Source organism: Panthera pardus, unplaced genomic scaffold (assembly GCF_024362965.1).
Source record: "Panthera pardus isolate Hobbes unplaced genomic scaffold, ASM2436296v1 HiC_scaffold_3, whole genome shotgun sequence".
Taxonomy (NCBI): Eukaryota; Metazoa; Chordata; class Mammalia; order Carnivora; family Felidae; genus Panthera; species Panthera pardus.
Genome location: NW_026526876.1, coordinates 35,075,866 through 35,100,590, shown reverse-complemented (window position 1 = coordinate 35,100,590; position 24,725 = coordinate 35,075,866). Strand labels below are relative to the sequence as shown.

At 55.7% G+C, this 24,725-nt stretch overlaps 2 protein-coding genes across 3 annotated transcripts in view; one reads left to right on the top strand and one right to left on the bottom strand.

Annotated features, from left to right (window-relative positions):
- MED24 (mediator complex subunit 24) overlaps positions 1 to 1,767 on the bottom strand; it is a 32,043-nt gene extending 30,276 nt beyond the window's left edge. For both annotated transcript variants that reach the window (XM_019416049.2, XM_019416051.2), the window contains exon 1: positions 1,628 to 1,767. The gene's annotated coding sequence lies outside the window, so the exon portion shown is untranslated. The remainder of the gene's footprint in view (positions 1 to 1,627) is intronic.
- Positions 1,219 to 24,170, top strand: THRA (thyroid hormone receptor alpha). Its single transcript, XM_019416056.2, has 9 exons — positions 1,219 to 1,445; positions 11,774 to 12,115; positions 14,494 to 14,561; positions 15,154 to 15,254; positions 17,257 to 17,404; positions 18,017 to 18,222; positions 19,216 to 19,362; positions 20,273 to 20,531; positions 21,177 to 24,170. Exons 2-9 carry the CDS (start codon positions 12,063 to 12,065, stop codon positions 21,425 to 21,427), a joined length of 1,233 nt encoding a protein of 410 aa, XP_019271601.1. The 5' UTR covers positions 1,219 to 1,445; positions 11,774 to 12,062; the 3' UTR covers positions 21,428 to 24,170.
- The last annotated feature ends 555 nt before the right edge of the window (positions 24,171 to 24,725 follow it).

Sequence of the window (24,725 nt, the reverse complement as noted above, 5' to 3'; positions counted from 1 at the left end):
CACACATAGCAAGTGATTCTGCCCAGTATAAACTGGGCAATTGGTAGAGCAGTTTCCCTTAGCGCGCGCGTGCACACACACACACACACACACACACCCCCTCCCCAAGAGCAGACTGTGGAGACAGGGCCCCGCCCTGGGAGCCAAAGGAAGGCTATGGCCCCCACTGGTAAAACTGGGCTAATGACAGTGGGGGAACCGGCGGGGCCAGGGGGGGGTGCTGGGGTAATTAGGGTTCTGCCTGGCGCTGGGAGATCCCGAGATGAAAGGGGCTCTGGCGTCACCGAGATGGTTTTATGTCCATGAATGCAGGTGTGTGCATGTGTGTGTGTGTGTGTGTGTGTGTGTGTGTGTGTACATGGGGGGTGGGGCTGGAACGGTGGAGACCTCTCCTTTGGGGAAGGAGATCCATTTTTATGCAGCCTGCCCTCCTCCTTAGATGGGCCCTGGTACCATGTGGATTTTGGTGGGGGCACGCAGGGGAGGAAATACCACCTCTGTGAAACTGAGAGTTGAGAAGATAGGGCAAGCCTTGCCCCCTCCCCTGCTCACCAGGGAACCAGACTGTTGAGGAAATAGCTGGTGACGGTGAATAGAAAGCCTATATTGGAAGAGGGTGACATTTGAAAGAGGAGGCAGTGGACCAGGTAATGTTAGAAATAAGAGGGGAAGGGAGGTAATGGGGAGTGAACCTCCAAAAGATTAAAAACATGAGATGATTGAGGTAAAAAGGACCTGAGGGGTCACTTGCCCAACCCTCACATTTTAAGGTTGAGGAAGCTCTGTCCCCGAGACCGGTGGTGATTTGCTCAAGGTCACACACTGAGTTACTGGCAAAGAAGGGCCCCAACTCAGAAACAAACTCTAAAGCTCCTATAGGGGTTTGGTATTTAGACTTTCTCCCCGACTTATAAGGTGCAGGCGGCCGATCGATACTCCCTTCTCCATCCCCACGGTGCAAACCCAAAAACCTCGGATTCTTCCAGCAAGCCAAGGCTATTTTTTAAAATATGTCACCGAGCACCACTGCTGTCGGTGGCGCCTGGAGTGGGGCGGGCGAGCGCGAGCGGGGCGGGGGCAGAGGCGGCCGAGGGGCGGCCGGGCGGCTGGCCGGGGTCCCGGGGCGCGGCGGGGGGCGGGGGGCGGGGGCCGGCGGCGGCAAGGCGGCCTGCAGGGAGCAGCCGCGAGCCGGCCGGGCGCGCCGAGCCCGAGCCCCAGCCTGAGCGGGGCGGGGGAGGGAGGAGCCAAGAGCGGCCGCCGCCTCTGCCGGAGGAGCCGCGGGGCCGCCACACTCGCCCCCCGCCCCCCCCCCGCGCTCACTCGCACTCACACCCGGGCGCAGGAGGCGGGCGGCCCGGGCCCCACCGGCCCCCCATGGACGCCCCCGGCACGGGGCGCTGAGACCCCGCGTCGCTGCCCAGCCCTGTCCAGCGCGCCACGCCGAGGTAAGGGGGAGGGAGCGAGGGGGCATTAATATGCAAATGCCTCGCGATTGATTATGCAAAGCCGTGGGGCTCTAGGGCCAGCTCCCTGGCGGGCTGGGGGGCGCCCGGGGGTACCTGCTGCCAGCCTCTGCCTTCCCCGGCACCCCGGTCACCCTGTCACATTCCGGGAGCTCGCAACTTACGCCCTGGGGAAGGGAGGTGTTGCTAGGAGGTCGGTGGGCCCCGGGGTTCGCCGGCAGAGATGGCGTCCAGGCCTCCCCCTCGAGGGCCCGCCCGGCCTCTGTCCGGCCCGTCTGCTGCGCACTCCGGGGCCCGGCCCCGCTGCCGGCCGCCGGAGCTCCCCCGCCCGCCGCGGTTTGTTTACGGTGCGCCGGAGGCCTGCCCCCCCCAGCCCCCACCCCCAGCGCCGAGGCCGAGGCCGAGGCCGAGGCCGAGTGGCCTTTGCAAAGACGCCTCCAGCTGCGGAGGGCAGTATGAGAGGGCTTGTGGGGGGGGGTGGGGGGTGGGGGTGGGCTTGCACAGGCCCCGGGAGAGGGAAGTCCCCCCCCATTCCACCCGCCTCCCCAATTGAGCATGGCTCTCTGGTTGCAACACTCCTTAATTGCAAAAACGCGGCTTGGAAGGGAGGGAGTGTGTGTAGGGGGGAGTGTATTTGAGGGTCCCTAGATGATCAGGAGAGTTGCAAGCTAGTGTGGTTAGGGAGAAGAGGGAGGAAGGGACCTGTGTGGTGTGCCCCCCCCCGCCCCGTTTTCCTCCCCCTTGCAACGTGTCTTTGGTGCCCCTTCTATGCCTGGGGCCCTCCCTTGTCCGGTGTGAAAGAAAGGCCTGGGGCGGGAGGGGGGGGCAGGGATGATAGGGCCAATGAAGAGTGCCACCGTTTACAGGGGTGGAGGTCGCAGAAGGAAAGCCTGTGGGATGGGAGCCCTCCCCTCAATGCTGGCTCTGGCTCCAGCAGGGGGAAGGGATGAAGGGGGATGTTGTCCACGATGAGGGAGGGGAAGCAAATGTGACATGCAGACACACAGATATGCCCACACAGACAGCCACATGCATGCACACCCAGGGACACCCAGGCAGACTCAAGGACAGGAGCTGCTGGACACACCCACATAGGGACAAGGGAAGAGGCAGGCTGCTGCTGCACCGGGGAGCTGAAAGGGGTGGGACACACCCACAGGAGACCAAGAGCAGGGAGACCGACCCATGTACATACCCACGCACAGGGTCACACGGAGATGCTGTCACACACAGGGGCAAGGAGGAGTCGCTGTCACCCACACAGAAAAAGTCACTATCGCACGCATGCATGAACACAGAGCAATTGCACACAGCCGCACATTACAAAAGACCCTGTCACTCACAGGCACACACGTGCTAGCATGAGCCCAGTCACACAGACATCATCGCCTGCCGTGACAGTGGCTGTCACTCAGTCAAAAGCAAACGCAGTTACATTTCAACACATGTATACACAACTTAGCAACAAGTATTTTCCTGGACTCTTACTGTGGATCTCTAAGGTTCTGTATACAACAAAACCTCTACTCCAAAGAAAATTAAACTTGTCTCTGTGAAAAGACTTTCCTGCATAATGGTGCAAGGCATGCATTCATAATAATATTCTGAGTCTCTATTGCTTGTCAGCCCCCACCCCCCACCCCCACTAGATCATGAGCTAGCTCCTTGAGACCTGGGAGAATCACTCCAAGAGCTCTGGATCCCACCCAGAGCCTAGCACAGGAAGTGCTCTGTAAATACTTGTTAATTGATTGACTGAAATCTCTGGACACAGGTGTACTCATTTGCACATACTCCCAGGGACTCAGGTGCAGAAGGCATTCACAGGGCTCAGGTCCACACACAGTCACAGGTCTACGCCGACAGCTGCGTCCAGACAACCCCAGATGTGTACACTGTAGCTGTGCAGTCAGGCACACCCCTGGATGCACACAGAGTTGTGTCGTAGATTTTTTTCCCCTCAAGCTTCCTCCTGTCTTCTTCCTCTAGGCTTAGCCTTTCTCTCTCTCTCTCTCTCTCTCTTTTTGAGGGACAGAGAAACAAGAGCAAAGAGAGCAGGGGCAGGGGGGTTCCAGAGGGCCGAGTCATGGGGCTGAAGCAATGTCCAGTGACTTCCAGCAGCTGAGATTATCCTAGCTGCTGTGTGTGTGTGTGTGTGTGTGTGTGTGTGTGTGTAGGGGGAGAAGCAGTTGGGGAGAGCCAGCTTTTAGGGAGCGGTCCCTAATGCCACCTTAAAAGCAAATGTGGGCTCTAGCAGCTCCTGCTGGGGTCATATGTCTGAGCCTTTCCTGGGACCATTGACTTGCCCCCTGGGCGGAGTTCCTGCCTCCCATCATGAGTCTGGCCCCTTTTCCCACCTCTGCCCTCCCGTCTAAACTTGGAAGCCTTCCTTAGGAGGCCGTGTGCTGGTGAGTGTCTGGTTGAGTGATGTGTATTTTTGACTTGGAATTTCTCTCTAATGCTGTCTCTCTTTTGCTCTGTCTTGCTGTGTCTGATTCTCCCTCAGCTTGTTTCTCTGACAGTCTGGAACTCTCCCCCAGTCGCTACCCCTGTCTACCCCTGTTCTTGTCTCTGTCACAGCCTCTTTTTTCAGAGCTGGGAACTGGCAGTGATGAGCTTCATACTTTTCCAGTTGTTAATACTCAAACCCCGCCCCTCGCCCCGCCCGCCCTGCCTCTGGGGTCAATGAGAGGTTGGGGTTGGGGGGGGGCGGGGGGCTCAGCTGCCTGCTCAGGACATCCTCCTGCACTTCCTCAGTGCTGCAGCTGCAGCAGCAAGTTTTGGGGGCTGAGAATGGGGGAAAGGGAAGGGGGGTCAGCTACTGCTCATGCTGACCTCTTAGACCGGTGGGCTCAGCCAAGGGTACACCAGCTCAGTGGAAGCCCTGGGTATGCGGGCTACAGCCAGCTAGCTCCTAAGCAAACCAGTGAGGAGGCCCCCCCCACCACACTGACCCACAGGAAAACAGTCCCCCCTCCGCCGTGGGCAGTGGCGGGAGTTGGCAGGGCCCCACTGAGCAGGGTCAGTGACAGGACTCACAATGGTCTTTCTCCACACCCCTGGCAGCTGAAATCCACCTCAGAGATGCCCAACAGCTGTGCCCTCTGCCCAGCCTCAGAGCCTGGTTCTGAGGGTACAGCTGCCCAGACTATGTGGGGGGCTGAGTGAGGCCCTGCTCCATGAGTTCAGGCACCAGCCCAGAGTGGGAATTTGAGCAGGGGGCAGTGGGGCAGGGAGCCCAGAGCCCAGGGGGCACTAAGCATTTCTGGCCATGCTCCCCCGTAGCCATGACCTATTTGGATGAGAAGGCACTCTTAGTGATTCTACTCTAAATAATCCATAGGCTTCTATAGAAGGGAAAATTGAGGCTCAGTCAAAGGGAAGAGTAACTGGATCAAAGAACAAGGTATTGTTCCTTTATCAGGTAATGGTTAAGAGCAGGGTTTTTGTTTGGCTGGTTGTTTTTGTTTTTTGTTTTGTTTTCTTTTTTTTTTTGGAGCTGGAGTGCCTGGTGTTGAATCCCAGCTCTGCCACTTGCTGGTTGTATAACCTTGGGCAATCTATTGAACCTTGCGATATCTGTAAATTGGGGATAATAATACCTGTCTCATTCAGCTTTTTGAGGATCAGAGGAGTTAGAATATATAAAAAGCTTTTAAAAGTGCCTGGTGCATAACAAGCACTGTATATGTAGGCAGTTACAGTGAGGAAGCCTGTAGGTCCGAGGTCCCCTGGATTTCTTGGAGAAGCCAAGTGGAGAATTGGTTCTCCCATAGAAATAGGATGGGGGATGGGGAGGATAGTGGGTCCCTAATCTCCAGCCTCCTTACCCTTCATGTCACATCTGTCTCGCCTAGAAGTTTTTGCAACCTGGAGCCCCTCTACCTCTTGCACACAGAGTGCAGCACCCTACCTCGCTGCAGGGGATCCAGCATCCCAGCTACTACCTACCATTAATCAATCACTCAGGACCTAGCCCTGGCTGATAGATACCACATTCCCCATCCCTGCACTGAGAGGGCATTAGCGTGAAGGGTGGTAGTCCTGAGTAAGGAACAGTGGGTGGGTGTGACATCTTGAGGGCCAGGGTCTTGTCCTAGGTTGCCTGTCTTCCTCTGTGAGTCTGGTGATAAGACTCCCTCTCTCCCCCAGATCCCTTTTCTTCAGCCCCTCCCCTTTAAGATGCAGCAAGGACAGTGGAAGGATGCCCCGTGGTGGGCCACTGGAGAGCCTCTGGGCTGGGAGGCTAATCCCAACTCCAGTTCTCACGGTTGCAAAGGTGCTTGGGGGATTGGTGCCTCCTAGGGAGGAGGGAAGCATGACTGTGGCAGAAAGAGCACTGGCTGGGAGTTGGAGGCTGGGTCTTTGCCATTCACCAGTTGCTGACTTTGGCCTGGGTTTTCGTCATCTGGAGACAATGATGCCTACCTCACTCTGAGTGAGGGTAAATAACATAATGTGGCCTGACACCTGTGTTCAATCCGTGTTGCATGCTGGCTGGGTAAGCAACGCCTGTGGATTCTCCTGTTCTTCCCAGACCTGGCACACACCAGGATGCGGATCCCCATGCCCCCTGGAACCAGAGACAGTTCCCAGTCTCTGAGAGAAGCATCTGGGGCTAGTGGGGGGGGGGGGTGGGCAGTGAGGGGGGTCACATGGTTTTCAGACATGCGTTGTTACCTGCCCTCCTCCCCAGCAGGCCAAGGTTGTGGTAACAAAGGGGACCTCCCTCTTGTATGCTTTTGTATGAGGTGGTCCAGAGGGAAGGTTTAGAAGTTCTCTGGGTAGAGGAGAAGAGCAAGGTGGAACTTGTTGGTGCCCAGGAAATGCGATGGTTGCTCTAGTGCTTTAAGGATGAGCACTTAGTCTGGGGACAGGGACTGGGGTTAAGGGTTAGGGCCAAAGGCACAGCCACACCCCCAGCAGTGGCAAAGAGCAGCACAAGCCCACCTCCCCTTCTTCCTCCTCTCTTCCTCTTGTAAGGAAGAGATGAGTTCTTGGCTCCCAGAGCCTGAGCTGCCTGTTTCATTTTCTCTTTTACCCAGGCGCGTAGGCGGGGGAAGGGGAAAGCGGACCCGAGGCTATCGGCTATTGGTGGCTATCGGCGTTTTTGTACACATCAGTGAGTGGGTGTGTTGTGCGCGCATCCATGTGTGCATGTTTTGTGCATGTGTGGGCTGGGGAGGGCTCTGAATATCTCCTGGAACTGGGCACCCGCAGCCCGTGGCTCTGCGCATGCGGAGTGAGTGTGTGTGTCTGCACGTGTCCGTGTGTGTGCCGGAGACTCAGCTGCATTCACTTGCTCGCGCGCGCTCTCTCTCGCTCTCTCCTGCTGTCTCTTTCGCGCGCACACACACGTACTCACACACAATTTTCAATCTCTCTCTTCCCTTCCCTCCCACCCCCTCTCCCCCTTCTCTAGCGCTTGCGGGCTCTGTCTCTCTCACTCTCTCTCTCGTCCTCTCTCTCTCCCTTCCCCCCTCCCTCTTTCACTCTCCCTCCCTCTCCCCGCCCCCTCTCTCTGCCTCTGCCAGTTCTGCCTGGGTGGGGGCTAACTCTCCCGTCCCTGGGGTGCCTGGGAGAACATCCCTGCCTTTCTTTTCGCCTCCACCATTCTCTTCCCTCCTGGGCTATGCTCCCCTGGGCTTGCAGACTACTCCTTTCTATGGTCTCCTGGGAGGAAGGCAGCAGAGAAGGGAGGACCCCAAGCTCTGTGCCCATGCCATCTGCAGCGAGTGCCTTGGCCCCGTGACATTCATGCCTCCAGCATTCAGCTGCCCTAGCTCCCAGCTCCGATTACCCTACCCGGCTGGCTGCTGGGGGGAGGGGGGGAGAATGTGCCATGCCCAGCTTGGGGGTGCTCCGAACTGTGCCTTTTTGGCTACTTGGATCTCCCGCTTCCGTTCCTGAGGGGAACTGGGGCAGAGGCAAGACGTTCTGTGGGTTGCCAGGGAAGGGGCTGAGCTTTTGAGCATGGTTGTGGGCATGGGGGGGTGGAGCTGACCTCTAGACCTGGGCACCCACCTTGATGCCTGACTGGAGCTGGCCTGGGGTGGGAAGAGGGAGAGGAGAGCAGCAGGTGGTTAAGGTTATGGTGGGGTGGGGGGATGTACAGTCTTTGCAGTCTTTGATGTTAATACTGGGCATCTGGCCCAAGTCAAGGCTGCTGTTTATGTCTTTCTGTCTCTGATCTGCAGGGGGGAGTTTCCTGTTATATTCTTTGGGGGCAGAGGATCTTTTGTTTAATCATTCAGCCCCCTATGTCATATCTCCCACCCTCATCTCCCATTCTCTAGCCTCCAAGGTTCCTTGGTGGCTAGGAGATCAGACTTAAGGGTCACTGCCCTTAAGCTCCAGAATCCCATCTCAGGGGGCCGCAGGGAGAACCCACCAAGGAGTTCTGCCTCACTCTCCTCCTCCCTTCCGCTTGCCAAGCTGGTGCCTGCGTCTGTGTATTCCTCTACCATCATACCTGCCAAGTAGTACCTTCCTTCCCGCCTTCGCTACCTTCTCCTTCCTGGCACTAGGATAACAGTGAGTTGGGTGGGGCAGTCCTACTCAGTCCATACCTGAGAATAGAACAGGGTGACCTGGGAAAGGAGAAAGAGGTCCTGGCTCTAAGACGCACCTACCCCTCCACGTGGGGGCCTGTGTTGTGCTGCAGCTTTCACTCTCGCCAGACTCCCAGGGGCCGTTGGTGTTTGTGGCTGTTCGTGGGAGCCCACGTTGGCACAGGCACTAGTGTGTGCACAGATGCCTGTGTTTGCCTGTGCATGCCCCTGTGTATGTTTGGGCTACAGTGGCCACCGGGGCCCCTTAGCATCACCCTTCTTGGCGCCCATGGTGTGGAGTCAGGGCATCAATGCCAGGTTATTGAGGGAGGGAGGAAGTATCTCCCCCCACCCTAGCATCAGGCAAAGGGGAAGGGGAAAGGGAGGCGTGAACCTACCCACAGCACTATTAATAGCCCACATGCCAGGCCACCAAGAACCAGCTGTCACCGTGGAAACCATTTCTACTCCCCCCCTCCCCCAGCCTCCATGGGGTGGGACTTAGGCGGGGCATGAAGCACCCCCCACCCATCTTTCTTTGTTACCTTTCTCTCTTTGTCTCCCCTCTCCTTCATTTTTCTCTCCTCCCTACCTCACCCCTTCTGTCCCCCATCCCCCATCTCATCACTGCCTTTCCTTTCATTGTCATTCTAGCTCTACCCCCCCATCCCTGCCCATCTCTTTGTTCTTACCCCTCCTTTCTTTCTCCCTGTCTTCCCCCATCATCCCTTTTGCCCCTCTCCTTCTCTGCTTTCTCCACTTTTCTCAGCCCCCTCTATGTGTGTGTCTTTTCCTCTGTGGTTGGCAAGGAGGAGGGCTGGGCTTTCTTTAGAGCATTAAGGACAAAGTCCAGGGGCCCCAGACAGATGGGGCCAAAGCCAAGAGCGGACACTCAGAGGAGTAGCATGTGTAGAATCTGGGGCTAGATTTGGGGGCAGAGAATCCCCCTGGGTCTGCAGGACTGCGGAGTGGGGCAGTCCAGCAGTGGGAACCTGGCATGGTGCCCATGGATACCGCATTGGCCTCTTGCCTCTGTCCCCCCATTGCAGAAGCACTTAAACTTAATGAAATGCTTCCCCCTCCATGGGCACTTTGCCCATACTGCCACCCAACAGCTCTTATCTGACAAAGAGAGTGGGTGGCCAGCCCACCCGACAGGTGCGTCTTGCCTTCCGGCTGTCCAGCCCAGTCTCAGAACCCCATAGCTCCACCCTCTCTTCTTCAGGCTGAGCCTCTGTCTCTGCAGGGCATATGCCAGGAAGGAGCCGGACTCCAGGATGAGGGGAGAGAGGCTGCCCTTCAGGGTGGGCATACTTACCATACCCCCCCTCCCCCCGCTGCCCACAGCTAACACAGGCGCACATGGTCTATGCCTCCCTGCATGCTGGGCCGTCTGCTTACTCTGTGTTGCCTCAGAGGCCCAGGTATGTCCCTAGAGACCTGGGGTCCCCAGGGTTTCTCCAGCCTCTTGCTCGGTGCCACATGAGGGTGCCCTGAGCACGAAGGCAGCACCTCACTCCTCTGCCCATTGCCAGGGGTCATTGGAGCCTGGTTGCACTGACAGGCACCAGGGCACCATTCAGCTCAGCACAGAGGTGGGGCAGAGAGGGAGCCTGCCCCTCCCCCCAGCAGGCACGTGCAAGCCCTTGGCAGTGCCCAGACACATTTGGAGTTAAGGCTGGGCTGGGGAGGGGGAAGGGAAAATAAACATGGTGGCTCAGGTTGGCACTGCCCCAGGTGTGCCCTGTAGCAATTGGCAGTGGCAGGGTGCAGAAGGAGGGGGTCCTCCATAGCTATGGCCCGGGGCAGGAGCTGCCCATGCCATGTGGCTGCTGCTGGTGTTCCCTGCCTGGCCTGGCCCACAGCTGCTAATACCCATTCCCATACACCCTGGCCCTGTTGCCTGCCCCCAGGGCCTGCTCCCCAGGGCTGCCCCTCTCTCAGCATGCCCACTCCTTTGCCTGCCTCCTCCCATCCCTGGGGGCGCTTGGGCCTCCGGCTGGCGAGTGGATTTTTCCAGCTTCTGTAAACAAGTGGTGGCAGCATGCCAGGTGGGCAGGAGACAGGCGGGGGCAGCACCGCAGCCAGGGTGTGCCAAGCACCGAGGCACAGCCTGAGGGGGGAGACAGGGAGACACCCAGACCCAGAGAGAGAGAGAGAGAGAGAGAGAGAGACATTCAGATGCAGAGAGCCGACTAAAGGAAGCCTCGCTGGGCACAGATAGAAGTGGAAACAGAAGCGACAGAAAATAGCCCTCTATTGTCCGGCCCAACCCCCACGACTTCCCTGGCCCCCTACCCCTCAGTGCCCTGACTGAGGGCAGCAGGCCCCAGTGCCCAGTCCCTGGGCATCCCCACCCACTCCTTCTCCTCCCCCTACCTCCACCCCTTAGGGCTGGCTACGCCATTATAAATTTATAACAGGAATTTCTTCACAAGCCAAGAAAAACTTGACCTACTTTCTTGACGGCTCCCTGGGCTAAGGCTCCCCGCTCATTGCCCCCCCCCCCCCAGTCTCCTGTCCAGCCCCCAGTGCCCAGTCTATGGGGGTAGCAGAGGCATAATGGTCCTGCCATGCTCGTCATGCTGGGGGCTTGCCTGGGTGCAGAGGCCCTGTCCGGTTGCCCTGCCCTGCCCAATGACCTGACTTATCTGTCTCCCCTCCCACCCTGGCTCCTTATCAGCTCCTGGGGGTAGGGCGGGGGGCCCAGGGGTGAGGTCTCTGGTACAGCAGCCACGTGATGGAGGTTGTGTGTGGGGAACTGCACCCTTTGTCCCCTTCTCACATGCCCACACCTGCCTGTGTGTGCAGACAGTACACCTCAGGTCTGTAGCCTGTGGTCAGAGGGGCAGTGTGGAGGGAATGGTGGCCCCTGCTGGCACTGCCCTGGACCCTAGCTGGTGGACTGAGGCTAGCATTTGAGACAGGCTGTTAGGTTCTTTTGCCTGAGCCACCTGCTTCCTAGCTGTGTGAACATGAATGAATGATCAAGCTTTCTGAGCTTGTTTCTTCATCTGTAAAGTTCTGATGCCCACTTCAGAGGGCACATATTACCTATCCAGGTAACACATGTTTGCTTCCTTTCCCCTTGCCCTTGCTGTCCTGGTGGGTGGTAGCACAGCTAAACAACTGGGAAGTCTGGTCCTCAGACTGGGAAGTGTGATTTGGGACCTTGTACAGGAAGCTCTAGGGTCCTTGGGGAGCTGGGATTGAGGGGTGGTTATTTGGTCAGCAGCAGGGGAGAGGTCAGCTCCCCACTGTTTTTAACAGTCTCTCTCCATCAATGCACTTGGGTGGGCACTCATGATCCCTGCGTGCTGCCCCCATGCCCCACCCTTCCTTCTCAAGTACCCCCTACAGGTGAGCTGAAAATTGCTCATCTTGGGTCCCCTCTTGCCCTATAATACTGATAACTTTTAGAAAAACTTGGCTAGACGGGTGGTAACAATAGCTACATTCAATGGACACATCAAAAGGCCAGGCGCTTGACTGAATGTCAGGATTGAGACACGGTACGTGATGACCTGATTCTTTTCCTCCATACCTTTCCAGGTCTGGGGCTTAGGATGTGTATCTCCAGTCTTGCCTCCTGCACCTGTTAACTGACAGGCTGTCCTGATCCCGTTTATGCTTGCCCTCCATGCCTGCCACCATCTTGTTATGAGCTCCAAGAGCCCAAAATGTTGCCACCAAAGGAGTCTTAGCCACTCACCGCCACCATTGTACTGCCTTATCCCTGCCTCTCTCCTCTCTTTGCAGGGACTTCTGGACAAGACTCCAAAGCTACTCCCCCAGCCCGAGACCCCTCCTCAGACCCAGCTTGTCCTCAGCCCTACCACCTGCCACTCCCTGGCCCCTCTCACCGCCCGCCCCCCTTGGGGCGCAGGGCATGGTGTGAAAGGCCAAGTGTTGAGGGGGGCACCATGGGTGCTGTGCCCTAGGGCCTGGGTGGCAGGGGGTGGGCGGCCTGTGGGTGTGCCGGGGGGGCCATCGTGCCCACCCCAGTCTCTTGGCGTGCTGGAGGGCATCCTGGATGGAATTGAAGTGAATGGAACAGAAGCCAAGCAAGGTGGAGTGTGGGTCAGACCCAGAGGAGAACAGGTAATGGCTTCAGCAACTAGGTTGTGTCAGTTCTTAGGCAGCAGGCATGGTCATCTCCTGGCTGGGCAAATGAGAGCTGAGCCTGGGCCTTTTAAGCACCTCTGGAGGGCTGGGCATGGGGCCAACAAGCTTGCTGCCTACCTTTGCCCAGGAGATGAGGTCATGGCCACATGTGGCAGGGAATTAGGCACCTGGATTGAGAGATGTCCATTTTGGAGGGGGGAGGTGATGCAGGACACAGTAATTGCAGGCGGCAGGCACGTGGCCCTTCTCTTGACAGTGCTGGGAAATCTCAGATGCCTTCCCAGTGGCTCTCATCCGCCCTCACCTGAGCATGTGGAATCCAAACAGCCTTGCCATTTTCCTCTTCTCCCTACCAGACTAGTGTGTGGTCCAGAAGCCATGATGCATGGGACATGACATTTCAGAGCACATGCACCAGTCACTGTTGGTCATAGCCCATGCTTATATTTGGAATCTATTGGGAGCCCCACAAGCTCTTCCTTGTTCATGGGCAAGAGCAGGCACTGCCACGGGGCTCCTCCCAGGAAGTGGAAGTAAATGCCAACTCTGAAGGTTTTGCTCACACGTGGAGGAGGAATCAGCCCCGCATACACAACTAGGGATGGGTTACCTGTGATTTGCGTTGCCCTTGAGGAGCCCAGAGGGTCTCTGCTTCTCCCATCAGCCCCAAGTGGCACAGAGTTCTGTCCCAGTTGGCATGATGCCCCAGGAGCTGGGTACAGCCTGTGCCTATGGCCAGGGAGAGGGTGGGGGTGGGGGTGCTCTGGGGAGAAGTGTGGCTGTTGCCTTGGAGACCAGATCTTGAGCCAGGAGGCCAGAGGCTTGGCCAGGCAAAGCCTTGGGGCCCATGTCTGGGTCCCTGGAGGGATGGAGGAAGTGGATGAGGCTGGCAATTGAGTAGGGCACCTTGGGTATCCCTCCCCAAAGCCCAGGATGGGGGGAGGGCTCTGAAAAAGAAGATATGGCCTGTCACTGCATAGCTCTCACTTGCAGCCTCTGTATCTCCCTGCCCAGACTTCTGTGAGTCTGGGCGAGCCTGCTCCTAACTCAAAGAAAAGCAGGAATGCAGGTTCCTGGTTCCCTCCAAGGCAGCATCCCCTCCCCCCCACCCCGTTTCTCTGCCACCTTGTGGCTGTTCCTGGGACTGCACCCTGTAAATCGTAGCTGCTGAAAACCACCAGCTCAACTGGGGGCTGGGTGGCCTGGAGTTCTCCCACATCCACTCCTCCTGGAGGCAGGAGGGAGGTATGACTCTCCAATGGTTGTAGAAATCAGACAGGGGTAATCCCCAGGGGGCCTGGAACACAGACTTGTCTATGACTGCGACCCTGGCCAAGGTCACTGTGTCAGTGTGTTGGGAGCTGCATCAGGCTCCAGGGGGAGGAGCCCTGCAACATGCCACATGCAGGGTGGGTGTGGGAGGTTATACAATCCGTGCACGTATGTGGAGGCTTATGTAACCTGTGTGTGCTGTGGTTATGTAACATGTATGGGTCGAGGTTGATAACATATATGTGCAGTGGTTGAGGGTTGCTAACACCTTGCGTGGAGGGTCCTTGTCCTGGTTCTGACTCTAGTGCACAGTGTCACCAGGCACAAATGGAGCTTTGGTTTGTTGCTTTGTTAAATGAAGGCCATGAACAGGGTGGCTCTGGGAGTCTCTTCTTATTCCAGGTTATAGATTATAGTTGCTAGTCAGTATATGTTTTCAATCACTTGGGTTATCTACCATGTACATGACCTGGAAATCAAGCCACATGTTCACTAGGAGGTGGGGGTGGTATTATTAGGTGTCTGTCCAGAGGGTTGTGTAACACATGGGCATATCCTAGAGGTCATAGAACGCATTTGAGAATGCCCTGAAAATTTCATAGACGTATAGATCCTGGTGCTTATTTACAATCCTTAGGTTTATTCTGAAGACAGACAGATGCTCTGGTCTTCCGTTATGTACATATGTATGTGCCCTAAAGGTTATATAGCTGTAAGCATGTCCTGAAGATTCTTTCTGCATAAGTTCCATGTATTGAAGGTTTAAATATGTGGATATCCTGTGGATTATGGGTGTTTAAGGTTCTATAGTGTGTGTGTGTGTGTGTGTGTGTGTGTGTGTGTGTGTGTGTGTGTTGGGGCCCTAGAACATGCCTGTGCCCCCAGCCAAGCCCTTTATCTCTCACCCCAAAGCTTCTAGATAGCTGGACCCTTCTCAGTTTTATCAGCTGACCTGGGGGTGGAAGTGGAATGAGGACACAAGATGGAGGGAGTCGGGCCTGGGAGATTATAGAAACCTATTGGATGAGAAGGGGGCTGCCCAAAGACTGCCCTGTGATTCTGCCCACTCTACCCCCATCCAGTGCCAGGTCACCAGATGGAAAGCGAAAAAGAAAGAACGGCCAATGTTCCCTGAAAACCAGCATGTCAGGTGAGCCTGGTTGTGTGTGCCTTTCTTCCCTACCCTCAACCCCACCAAACCAGGCCTGGAGCTCTTTGGGGGCCTGGGCATGGACCAGCAGTTCCTGTGACCCTTGGGGAGAGTCTTCTAGAGAGCTTGGGACGAACTTGTCTGGAGGTGAGAGGGGTGATAAGGGCATGCTCCAGCCTTTGAGGACAGGTCCTCAAAAAAGAAGGACGTCTTCTCTTCCCTGATAAACCCCTTCCCTGAGCCCCACCCCCCTGCGCCCTGAATCAGGGTCTGGGGCTAATTGGCCAAGGGACTGTATTCCCCTGAGATGAGCTGCTGACATGTCCTGCATCCCCTGCCCCTCAGATGCAGCAAGAGAAAAATCCCCAAATGGGCAGTCGGAAGAACTGGGATTCTCCATATTCTTAGGGAAGGGGATGGACAAGGTGACTCTGATGTGTCTCCAGGATTCTACCTGGACACAAAGAATCATTTAAGGAGGCTGGGCTAGGGGATGGGCCAGGAAGGAAAAGTTGGGGGGATGAAGGAAGTGTAGGAGCCTCTCTGCTGGGGGCCCAAGCCATGCCTGCCTGCCTCCCTTCCTCCCTCCCAGGGTATATCCCTAGTTACCTGGACAAAGACGAGCAGTGTGTCGTGTGTGGGGACAAGGCAACCGGTTATCACTATCGCTGCATCACTTGTGAGGGCTGCAAGGTATGGACCAGACAGCTCCTGCCCCCCATCCCCCCACCTGAGCCCCCATCTCACCCGCCTGAAGGCCCTCAGCTCCTGGCCAAGACAGCCCTATAGACACCTAACCTAAACCCCACCTGTTGCACCACCATTTCTCCTCTCTTATTCATTTGTCAGTTTACAATCTCTGCTCTGCCACTCATAGGTAAGATGCTTAATTTCTCTGGGCCTCGGTTTCTTCCTCTATACAATGGGGATAATCACATTACCTACCTCATAGAGCTGTTGCGAGAATTAAATGAGCTGATTCATAAAGTATTTAAAACAGTGCCAGGAACATAAGAAGCACTCAGTAAATCCCAGCTATCCTCCATCCACTTGGCGGATCAGATGTGAAGGAGGTAGTATGTGTCCTGCCCTCAAGCTGCTCATAGTCTACCAGAGAGGCACACTGGAAACAAATACTGGTTTTCAAAATGTGGTCCCTGGACTACCTGCAGGATTAGTTCAGTGCAGATCTCCAGGCCTCATTCCAACCCTACTCAGTCAGAACTTGTGTGGTGAGGCCTTTGTGGACTCTGTCTTGGAACAGGTCCCCAGTTACTCCCCCTGCACCTAGAAGAGTGAGAACCAGTGCCGGAGGGGGGGGGGGCACAGTGGGGCCCAGAGTTGGAGAGGATGACAGAGTCTCCGTGGGCAGTTGGGACAAGGTCATAGACTTGGGGAGCTTTAATTACATCTCACCTAGCTCATTTTCACCTGCAAGGGTTTTCCAGGATCATCACCTCCTGAAAATGTAAGACTTTCCAAGAAATGAAAGTATTTAAAAATATAGTAAGGCTTCACATTCCTCTCTTTCTTAGTATCAACAAAGCTTAGACCACCAGTGGTTCAGAGTCCCATAGCAGTGTTCCTGGAAGCAATACAAGCAGCACAACAGAGAGCAAGGATCCTCACCCTCAAGGACAGTTGAGTCCCAGAGGAGCATCCCAGAAAGACAGAAATTCTTTGGCCCCAGCTCTAGAGAGTCTGATATCTTAAGTCTAGAGTGAGGCCCAGGAATTTGCATTTTTCGTTAAGCGCAGTAAATGATTATTTTATTTTGTTTTATTTTATTCTATTCTGTTCTCTTTTATTCTCTTTTGTTTTAATTTTTAAGTGCACTAGATGATTTTAATACACCCCTGAATCTGAGAACTGGGAACTTGTGTCCCACACCTCAGGTCCAGGTCTGGCTCTCCTGCCCATTTAGCCATATGACTTTGGGCAGATTGCTTAATCTCTCCAAACTTCAGTTTCCTAGTCTCAAAATAGAGATAGTAACATTACTACCTCACGGGTGGACACAAGCATCAAATGTGATGATGCACACATGGAAAAGGCTTATAAGTGCCTCATAGTGAGTGTTCAGCACATGTTAGCTCTTCCTGTTATTGCTGCCATCTTGATTCTTGAGGATTTTTCTTTAGGGCAAAGACTAAACCCGATACATAGAATTGAAATTTTTCTTTTAAATCTACTAGTGTCCATACACAGTGCCTTTTCTTGATTTTTAACCTCCACCTCCACCCCACCCCCACCCCCCATTTCGAGAATTCCACCTGCATGAGCAACAGGCAGCATGTATAAGGGTGGGCTTGGGAGTCAGTTTTATTTTCAGAGTTGTTTAGCAGGATCGAAAATAAGGTATCAGTTGGACCTCCAAAGCTGCTGCTATTCCTTCAGGCATCACAGCACCTGACACCATCCCAGGCTCATGTCTGTGTACTGGGTTCCTCATCCTCCCCCCTGCCACCACCCTTCCCCATGTGCCCCTGCGCCTCAGCAGCCTGGGAGCTGAGGGCACATATTTCCATATTTCTAAAGTCCTTTGGCCCCACCAGGTGATCCTGGACTTGCTGGTGTCGGGAGGATGCCAAGTTCCCTCACTAATTCCCCCGCCCCCGCCCGCCCAGTGAGTTGCATGGTTGGTTCATGAAGGAGAGATCACGATCACTACATGCTACATCTCCCTCCACCCCAGGGCTTCTTTCGCCGCACAATCCAGAAGAACCTCCATCCCACCTACTCCTGCAAATATGACAGCTGCTGTGTCATTGACAAGATCACCCGCAACCAGTGCCAGCTGTGTCGCTTCAAGAAGTGCATCGCCGTGGGCATGGCCATGGACTGTAAGGGGATGGGGGGGTGGGTGTCGAGCCAGGCAGCCATGGGTGGGGGTGAGTTCAGATATGACTGCTCCCTGCCAGAGTATCCTTAGGGCCCACAGTGCAGAGTGACAATCCAGGTCAGGATGATGGGGAATGAATGTTCAGGATCTTGGTCCCTGCTGCCCTCATCCCTGGGGAAAAGGGAACAAAGGATCCCTGAATGGGCCCTGCACATGGGCCCCAGTGCCTACCTGCCTTTCACCACTCCAAGGCCTTAGAGTTGTTGGGTAGAAAGGAGTCCTGAGTACTTCACCCTAGCACAGTGTTCCTGACTACCAGAGAAGACACCCCACTTCTGGGTGAGAGTGGGCATCTTGCATTGGCTGGGGATTGGGTAGCAGGGTCTTCTAGTAACCACTATCACCATAACCACTTAGACCAGAACGGGATAGTCTACATGGGCCCAGTGATTATCATGATCCAGGTTGTGCCACCCAATTGCTAGGTGATATTTGGGAAGTCACTTAACGTCTCTGGCCCTCAGTTTCCTAACCTTACGTTGGGAAGAGTAGCTTCTGAGTAGGTTGTGGAGAGTGCCATGCAGAGAGCATCGTGTCTCTCTGCCGTTGACAGTGGTTCTAGATGACTCAAAGCGGGTGGCCAAGCGCAAGCTGATCGAGCAGAACCGGGAGCGGCGACGAAAGGAAGAGATGATCCGATCACTGCAGCAGCGACCGGAGCCCACTCCCGAAGAGTGGGACCTGATCCATGTTGCCACAGAGGCCCATCGCAGCACGAATGCCCAGGGCAGCCATTGGAAGCAGAGACGGAAATTCCTGGTAAGGAGAGAAGGGGCATGGCGAGAGCAGCAGCCACGTGGCCAGGAGGAAGAGCAAGCCCAGAGTCTTGCCTCCTTCAGAAAGCTTTCTTGGTTTAATCTGACCCAAAGCTAATGCTCTCTACGACATGGTGATCCTGATGCATATGCCTGCGTATGTGTTGCTGCTGTCACAGCCCTGCCTATTCAATGTGATTGGGAGCTTCCCCATTGAATTTCTAGAGAGTAGGGGCAACCTCTCCTCTTTTTCCTGCCCACAGTGACTGGGAGGAGAGGGTTAGGACACAGTTATGTAATAGTATTTGGGGGCACCTGATGGGTACCAGGCATTATGGTAGACCCTGGCAAAACTGAGTGCTAAGTGAATGGGCAGCTCGGGAGGAGATGGACAGTTGATTGTATATGGTGAGTGAAGGCAGGAACCTGGTATCTGGTTCGTGGTGGAGTGTGCCAGCGGGTGGAACAGTATAGTGTTAAGAGCACAGCCTTTAATACCAAGCACGCGTGTGTATAATGGTGAGGAGTCAGACTATTTGGGTTCAAATCCTGGTTCTACCTCTTACTAGTCATGTGACCTTGGGCTTATTACTCAGCTGCACTGTGCCTCAGTTTCCTCACCTGTGAAATGGTGTTAAGTATAACATCCTTATAAGGTTGTGGTGGGGATTCAATAGGATCTATAAAACATGTAGCCTAGTGCCTGCCTCCGTATTAAATATGTTACATATTCAGTAAACATAGCTTCTATTATTATGAGATTACTTCTACTAGTGTTATGGTCATTGTTATTATTAGCTGACTTGCAGCTCTGGCTCTGATCTATTCTCTGCCCTAAGGTGGAGAAGCCTTAGGCATGGGACAGGGCAGTCCCCTGGTACTGGCCACCCCTCTTCCCCAAGCTGACTTGGAGCTCCCCCTGGTGGGCAGGGAGCCTCAGTGAGAGGTTGAAAGGGGTCTGCAGCCCCAGCTGACCCCCGTCTCTTTCTTTATAAAGCCGGATGACATCGGCCAGTCACCCATCGTCTCCATGCCGGATGGAGACAAGGTGGACCTAGAGGCCTTCAGCGAGTTTACCAAGATCATCACCCCGGCCATCACCCGTGTGGTGGACTTTGCCAAAAAACTGCCCATGTTCTCCGAGGTGAGTGGCAAATGGGAAGAGGCGTGGTGCCACCCTAGAGGGAAACCTGGGGCTGCTCCCTTGGTCACCCAGTGTCAGCATATGCTCATCTAAGGTCCTCTGGACAGGGAGCAATCCCTGTAGGTCAACACACATCTAACACACACAACCCAAACACCCCCAACACACACACACACACACACACACACACACACACACACACACACACACAGCTAGCGAATGCCTAAGGAACCAAGATATTCCAAGTGCCTGGCCTCCCCAGCCCCTCCCTGTCCTTCTCCCCCAACATCTACATGGCTATCCTGGCTCCAACAGCTTCAAATTTCTCATTTTTTTAATTTATTTATTTATTTATTTATTTATTTATTTATTTATTTATATTTTTAATGTTTATTTATTTTTGAGAGAGAGAGAAACAGAATGAGAGCAGGGGAGGGGCAGAGAGAGAGGGAGACAGAGAATCCAAAGCAGGATCCAGGCTCTGAGCTGTCAGTACAGAGCCTGACATGGGGCTTGAACTCATGAACTGTGAGATCATGACTTAAGCTGAAGTCAGTCACTTAACTGACTGAGCCACCCAGGCACCCCAAATTCCTCATTTTAAAGAGCACTAAGTCTGGGTACAGGCTGCCCTACTAGCTGTGTGACCTTGGCCATGGTACCTAAGTCCATGTACCTCACTTTCCTCATCTGCAGTGGGGATGGAGATAATGATGGGAGGGAACTCAGAGGCATAATTGTGAGATTTAATGACATAGGGCATGTCCGTGGCCCAGAGCAAGGCTAGTTGTTCAGAGTATACCTTACTGGCTGAGGTGAGTGGTGGCCTCACAGCTCCCAAAGGGCATCCACAAGAGACACTCATGGGGAAGGGCATGCTGAGTGTTCCTGTGGCCCTGCCACTCTGCAGCTGCCTTGCGAAGACCAGATCATCCTCCTGAAGGGGTGCTGCATGGAGATCATGTCCCTGCGGGCGGCTGTCCGCTATGACCCCGAAAGCGACACCCTGACGCTGAGTGGGGAGATGGCCGTCAAGCGGGAGCAGCTCAAGAATGGTGGCCTGGGCGTAGTCTCCGACGCCATCTTTGAACTGGGCAAGTCACTCTCTGCCTTTAACCTGGATGATACGGAAGTGGCTCTGCTGCAGGCTGTGCTGCTAATGTCAACAGGTACCTGCCTACTGGCTGGGAGGGCTCAGAAGCTTCCAGGGCTTGGCTGGGCCCTGCGCCTGTCATTATCCTCTTCCCTGAATTCTACAGTCTTTCTCTATTCCTCAGCTTCTCTGTTCCCCAAGCTTACCTCCGTCACTGGGCCCATTCTCTGTCCCCTGTCCCTTGTTCTATTATCCATCCTCCCTCAGTTCTGATGTCCAAGCACATCTCTTGCCATGTCTCCTCTGCCCCTTATTCCATCTTCACCGTATTGTTTCTCTCTGCCCACCACCACCCCCCCTCCACTTTCTGTCACTCACATTTGCCTTTGTTCCACAACCCCAACCACCTGTCCCTTACCCCTCCTCTGTCCCCTCTCCCTGCCCCTTATCCCCCCTCTCCCCCTCTTCCCACCAACTCTTCTCTTTGCCCCCTAGTCCTGCCCTGTCTCCAAGCCTCCCCTCTCTTCTCACCTCTCAGTCCTTCTGTCTTCTTTACTCACTACCTCTCTCGAAACCCCCAGCGGCTCAGACTCCTCCCTCCTCCACCCTGCTCTTGCTCCCATGCACACGCTGCAGTCTCTTTCCCTCCCCTTCCCCACCCTAGCCTCTCCAAATCTATCTCCCTTCACCCACTCAAGCTCACGCCCCTTCTTCCCTGCAGACCGCTCGGGCCTGCTGTGTGTGGACAAGATCGAGAAGAGTCAGGAGGCGTACCTGCTGGCGTTCGAGCACTACGTGAACCACCGCAAACACAACATTCCGCACTTCTGGCCCAAGCTGCTGATGAAGGTGACTGACCTCCGCATGATCGGGGCCTGCCACGCCAGCCGCTTCCTCCACATGAAAGTCGAGTGCCCCACCGAACTGTTCCCCCCACTCTTCCTCGAGGTCTTTGAGGATCAGGAAGTCTAAAGCCTCAGGCGGCCAGAGGGTGTGCGGAGCTGGTGGGGAGGAGCCTGGAGAGAAGGGGCAGAGCTGGGGGGCTGAGGGAGGCCCCCCACCCCTCTTCTCTCCTTCCTCTCATCCTTGGATAGATTCAGCTCCCACACACACACCCCGCACTGCCCGTCCCTCCTCAGAACCTCCAGCCCTGGGACAGGGCAAACACATGAACTTGCTATGAAAAAGACAGTGTGGGAGGCTGGGGGACCGTGTCCTGCAGTTCCCAGGACCCCATCCTCTAAGAAGGTAGGGGAAGGGAGGGAGATCTAAGAGGGGACAAGCCATCTTGACCGTAGGGGATGGAAGAATATGGGGTGGGGGAAGATGCCCTCAACTCAGCCCCTACACACACACAAGAGAGAGCCCCCCCTGCACAGTTCCTTGACAGAGGTTCCCCCTCCAGGCTAAGGGCCTCTCTGCTTCCCCAGAAGCCTGGGTGCAAAGAAAGGCTTGGCTTGGCTCCTCCCCCTGGAGGTTAAAAATTAGTCATTCTAACTGCACTTTGGAAACCAGGCAAGGGGAGAAGATAAATGAAGAAAAACTAGACAGAGAGAAAAAGAAAAAAAGAGTGAGCGATTGATAGAGATAGAGAGAGAGAGATGATATTAAGTTATTAACCGAGGCTGGCCCCCTACCACCCCTAAGCACTTTGAGAGCTGCCCCTCCTCCCCGCAAATCAGAGAGAACTGCCCCACATACCAGGTCCCCAAGGGCAGGGCTGCCGATCAGAGCTGTGAGTTAACACAACAGGGTCCTGGCCATCCCTCCTTGCCTTCCCCCTCCCCCTGTGCCCCTTCGGCACCCCCCGCCCAGTGCTCCCTCTGCTCTCTGCCACTCGTGCCCGCTGAGTTCCATCTACCTCTCACGCTGGATGCCAGCTGGCCCCTCACCAGCCTGCCCTGCTGCCCACACAGCTCCCCTTTCAAGTGCCCAGCCCCAGGGGCCTCTCCCTGCCCACCCCCCACTCCTTCCACACCTTGGCACCCACACAGGAAAAACTGTGGCTCAAGCTCCTGCCCTCCTCACACCTGCAGTATTAGCTACAATCCAGATGCTGCTGCACTGGGGGGGAGTTAGGGGGGTGTGTGTGAGTTTCTCCCAGAGCCTCTACCCCCTTAGGACCGTGTCCCCATCTGTCTTCTGGGCTCTCTCTAACCTCTGCCCTCTTCCTTCCCCACTCCCACTCAATGCACTAACCCAGACTCTGGGCAGGCAGGCACCAGAATGGGGGTGCCTAGATAAATGGCACTTAGTTGGGGCCCCAGGGGAGGGGGCGGTTGGTGCTCCTCCTTTTTTCTTTGAAGCTCTTTAGGCCAGCCGCCCCTCTGCCCCTGGGACCCCCTCCCCTCTTCTTTTCTCTAATTCAGGGACTTTGGCTTGAGCCACCTCCCACCCTCCTGGTGAGGAGTGCTCTGTTGGTCTGCACTTGGGTGAGCTGCCCTCCTCCTCTTCCTTTTGGCTATCGCCCACTGCCCACTCCACAGGGGAGAGAGGGAGGGAGGAGGTAGCCCTCCCATGGGTGGGGGGGGGGGAGGGGGGAGGGACAGAACAGACCAGAGGGCCCTGGGCTCAGGGCTGCATGTCGGCAGGGATGGATGGGTGGACATAGATGCCCCCGGAAGCCATGGGGAATGGGGCAGGGGCAGGGGCAGGGGGAGGGGTGCCAGGGCTTCCTGCGCTTTGCACTATTGGGGCAAAAATGTCTTAAGCAGTGGGGAACCTGCCACCCCACCCTGACCCTCAGCCTGCCACAGCCCCCTACATACACACACACACACACACACACACACACACACACACACACACACACGGGAAGGCAATGCTATGCTGCCCATCAGGGCATGTCCTTCCCCCACTGTCCAGGTGTTCTGACAGGGGTGGAGGGCCTGGAAGAGCATCTGCTGTCACCTGTGCATGTGCCTGCCCTGCCCCCCTTGGGCTCGTGGGCTGCCCCTGCTGTCTTTGTCTGTCTCTATCCTCTCTCTCTCCTGGGGTACTGATTCCTATATTACCCCAGTCCCATGGGTAAGCCCTTTTGTACCCTCCTCTGGGGGTATACCACCCCTGGGGGCCCAGTGGAATTCCTGACCTGTCTGCTGTCTCCTCCCTCCCTCCCTCCCTCCCTGCATCCCCACCTCCGCCCCTCCATCCCCATTCTCAGCCATGAACATGGTAGAGAAAAGGCCTTAAAGGGGCTTGGCCTCTTACAGGCACTTGGGAATCCCCCCTCACCTCCCCAATCATATGAGCTGTGATCCCCTACTCCTCCCCCCCATCTCTGACCCCTCCCCCCTCACTCTAGGTGATGTGGGGTGTATGTGTGCGTTTCTCTGCGTGAATGTGTGAGCAAGTACATGTGGTGGGGCAGGAGCCAGGGGACTCAGGAGCACCACGCACCTGCTCTAGAGAGGCAGCTGTCCCAGCCCCTGCTTTGGAAGTGGGGGACAGGGCCCTCTCCTGGGGGCCATTGGTGCTAATGAGGGGGATGGCCTTGACGTGGGTGCTTAGTATGCCTCCCCCAGTATTGGCCCGGGGCACTAGGGCAGGCGGGGTGGGGCAGCAGGTGCAGTATTGGTGGGAGGAGGGACTGCTGGGAATGGGCCAGGCCAGGACAAGGGGGTGCCAGAGCCATGACCACTCCCCCGCGCCCACCACCCGCCTCTCCATCTCAGTATCCCCACCCCCCATCACTCAGAACACACATACCTCATCCAGCCTCCTCCCTGCTCAGCCTTGGGGAGGGTGGGGGTGGAGGAGCCCCTACCCCTTCCCCTGGTGGCGGGTCTACAGGGCTGGGAGAGGGCGGGGCGTGTGACACAGACACCGTCCATAAGGGGGACAGTAATTCCTGCCCCGGGATCTCCTGGGTGGGGGAGGGGGCACTTCCCTGGAGGCGCTACTGAATGTATGAGAAGCTGGTGCTGGGGTGGGGGGAGGGGGGTTGTGGCCAGAAACAGGGAAAGAGGTAGGTCCCTTCCCCAGGGAGGGGTGGGGGACTGGCAGGGGTGACTTGGGGGGCTCCTACTCCTGCCCCACGTTGACAATCAGTATGTCTGTTACGTGCGATTTTTCACCCCGTTGTGTTTTGGGTCAGGATTTTAAAGAAAGATATTTTTATGGTAATTGTTGCTCGTCTATTTTACTATATATTTATGTAATAAATATATGATGAAAATAACCCCCTTGGGCACCCCCCCTTAGACTTGTGTGCTGTTTCCCTGTATCCTCCCATCTGCTGGCAGAATACCCACCCCACAAACTGACCAGA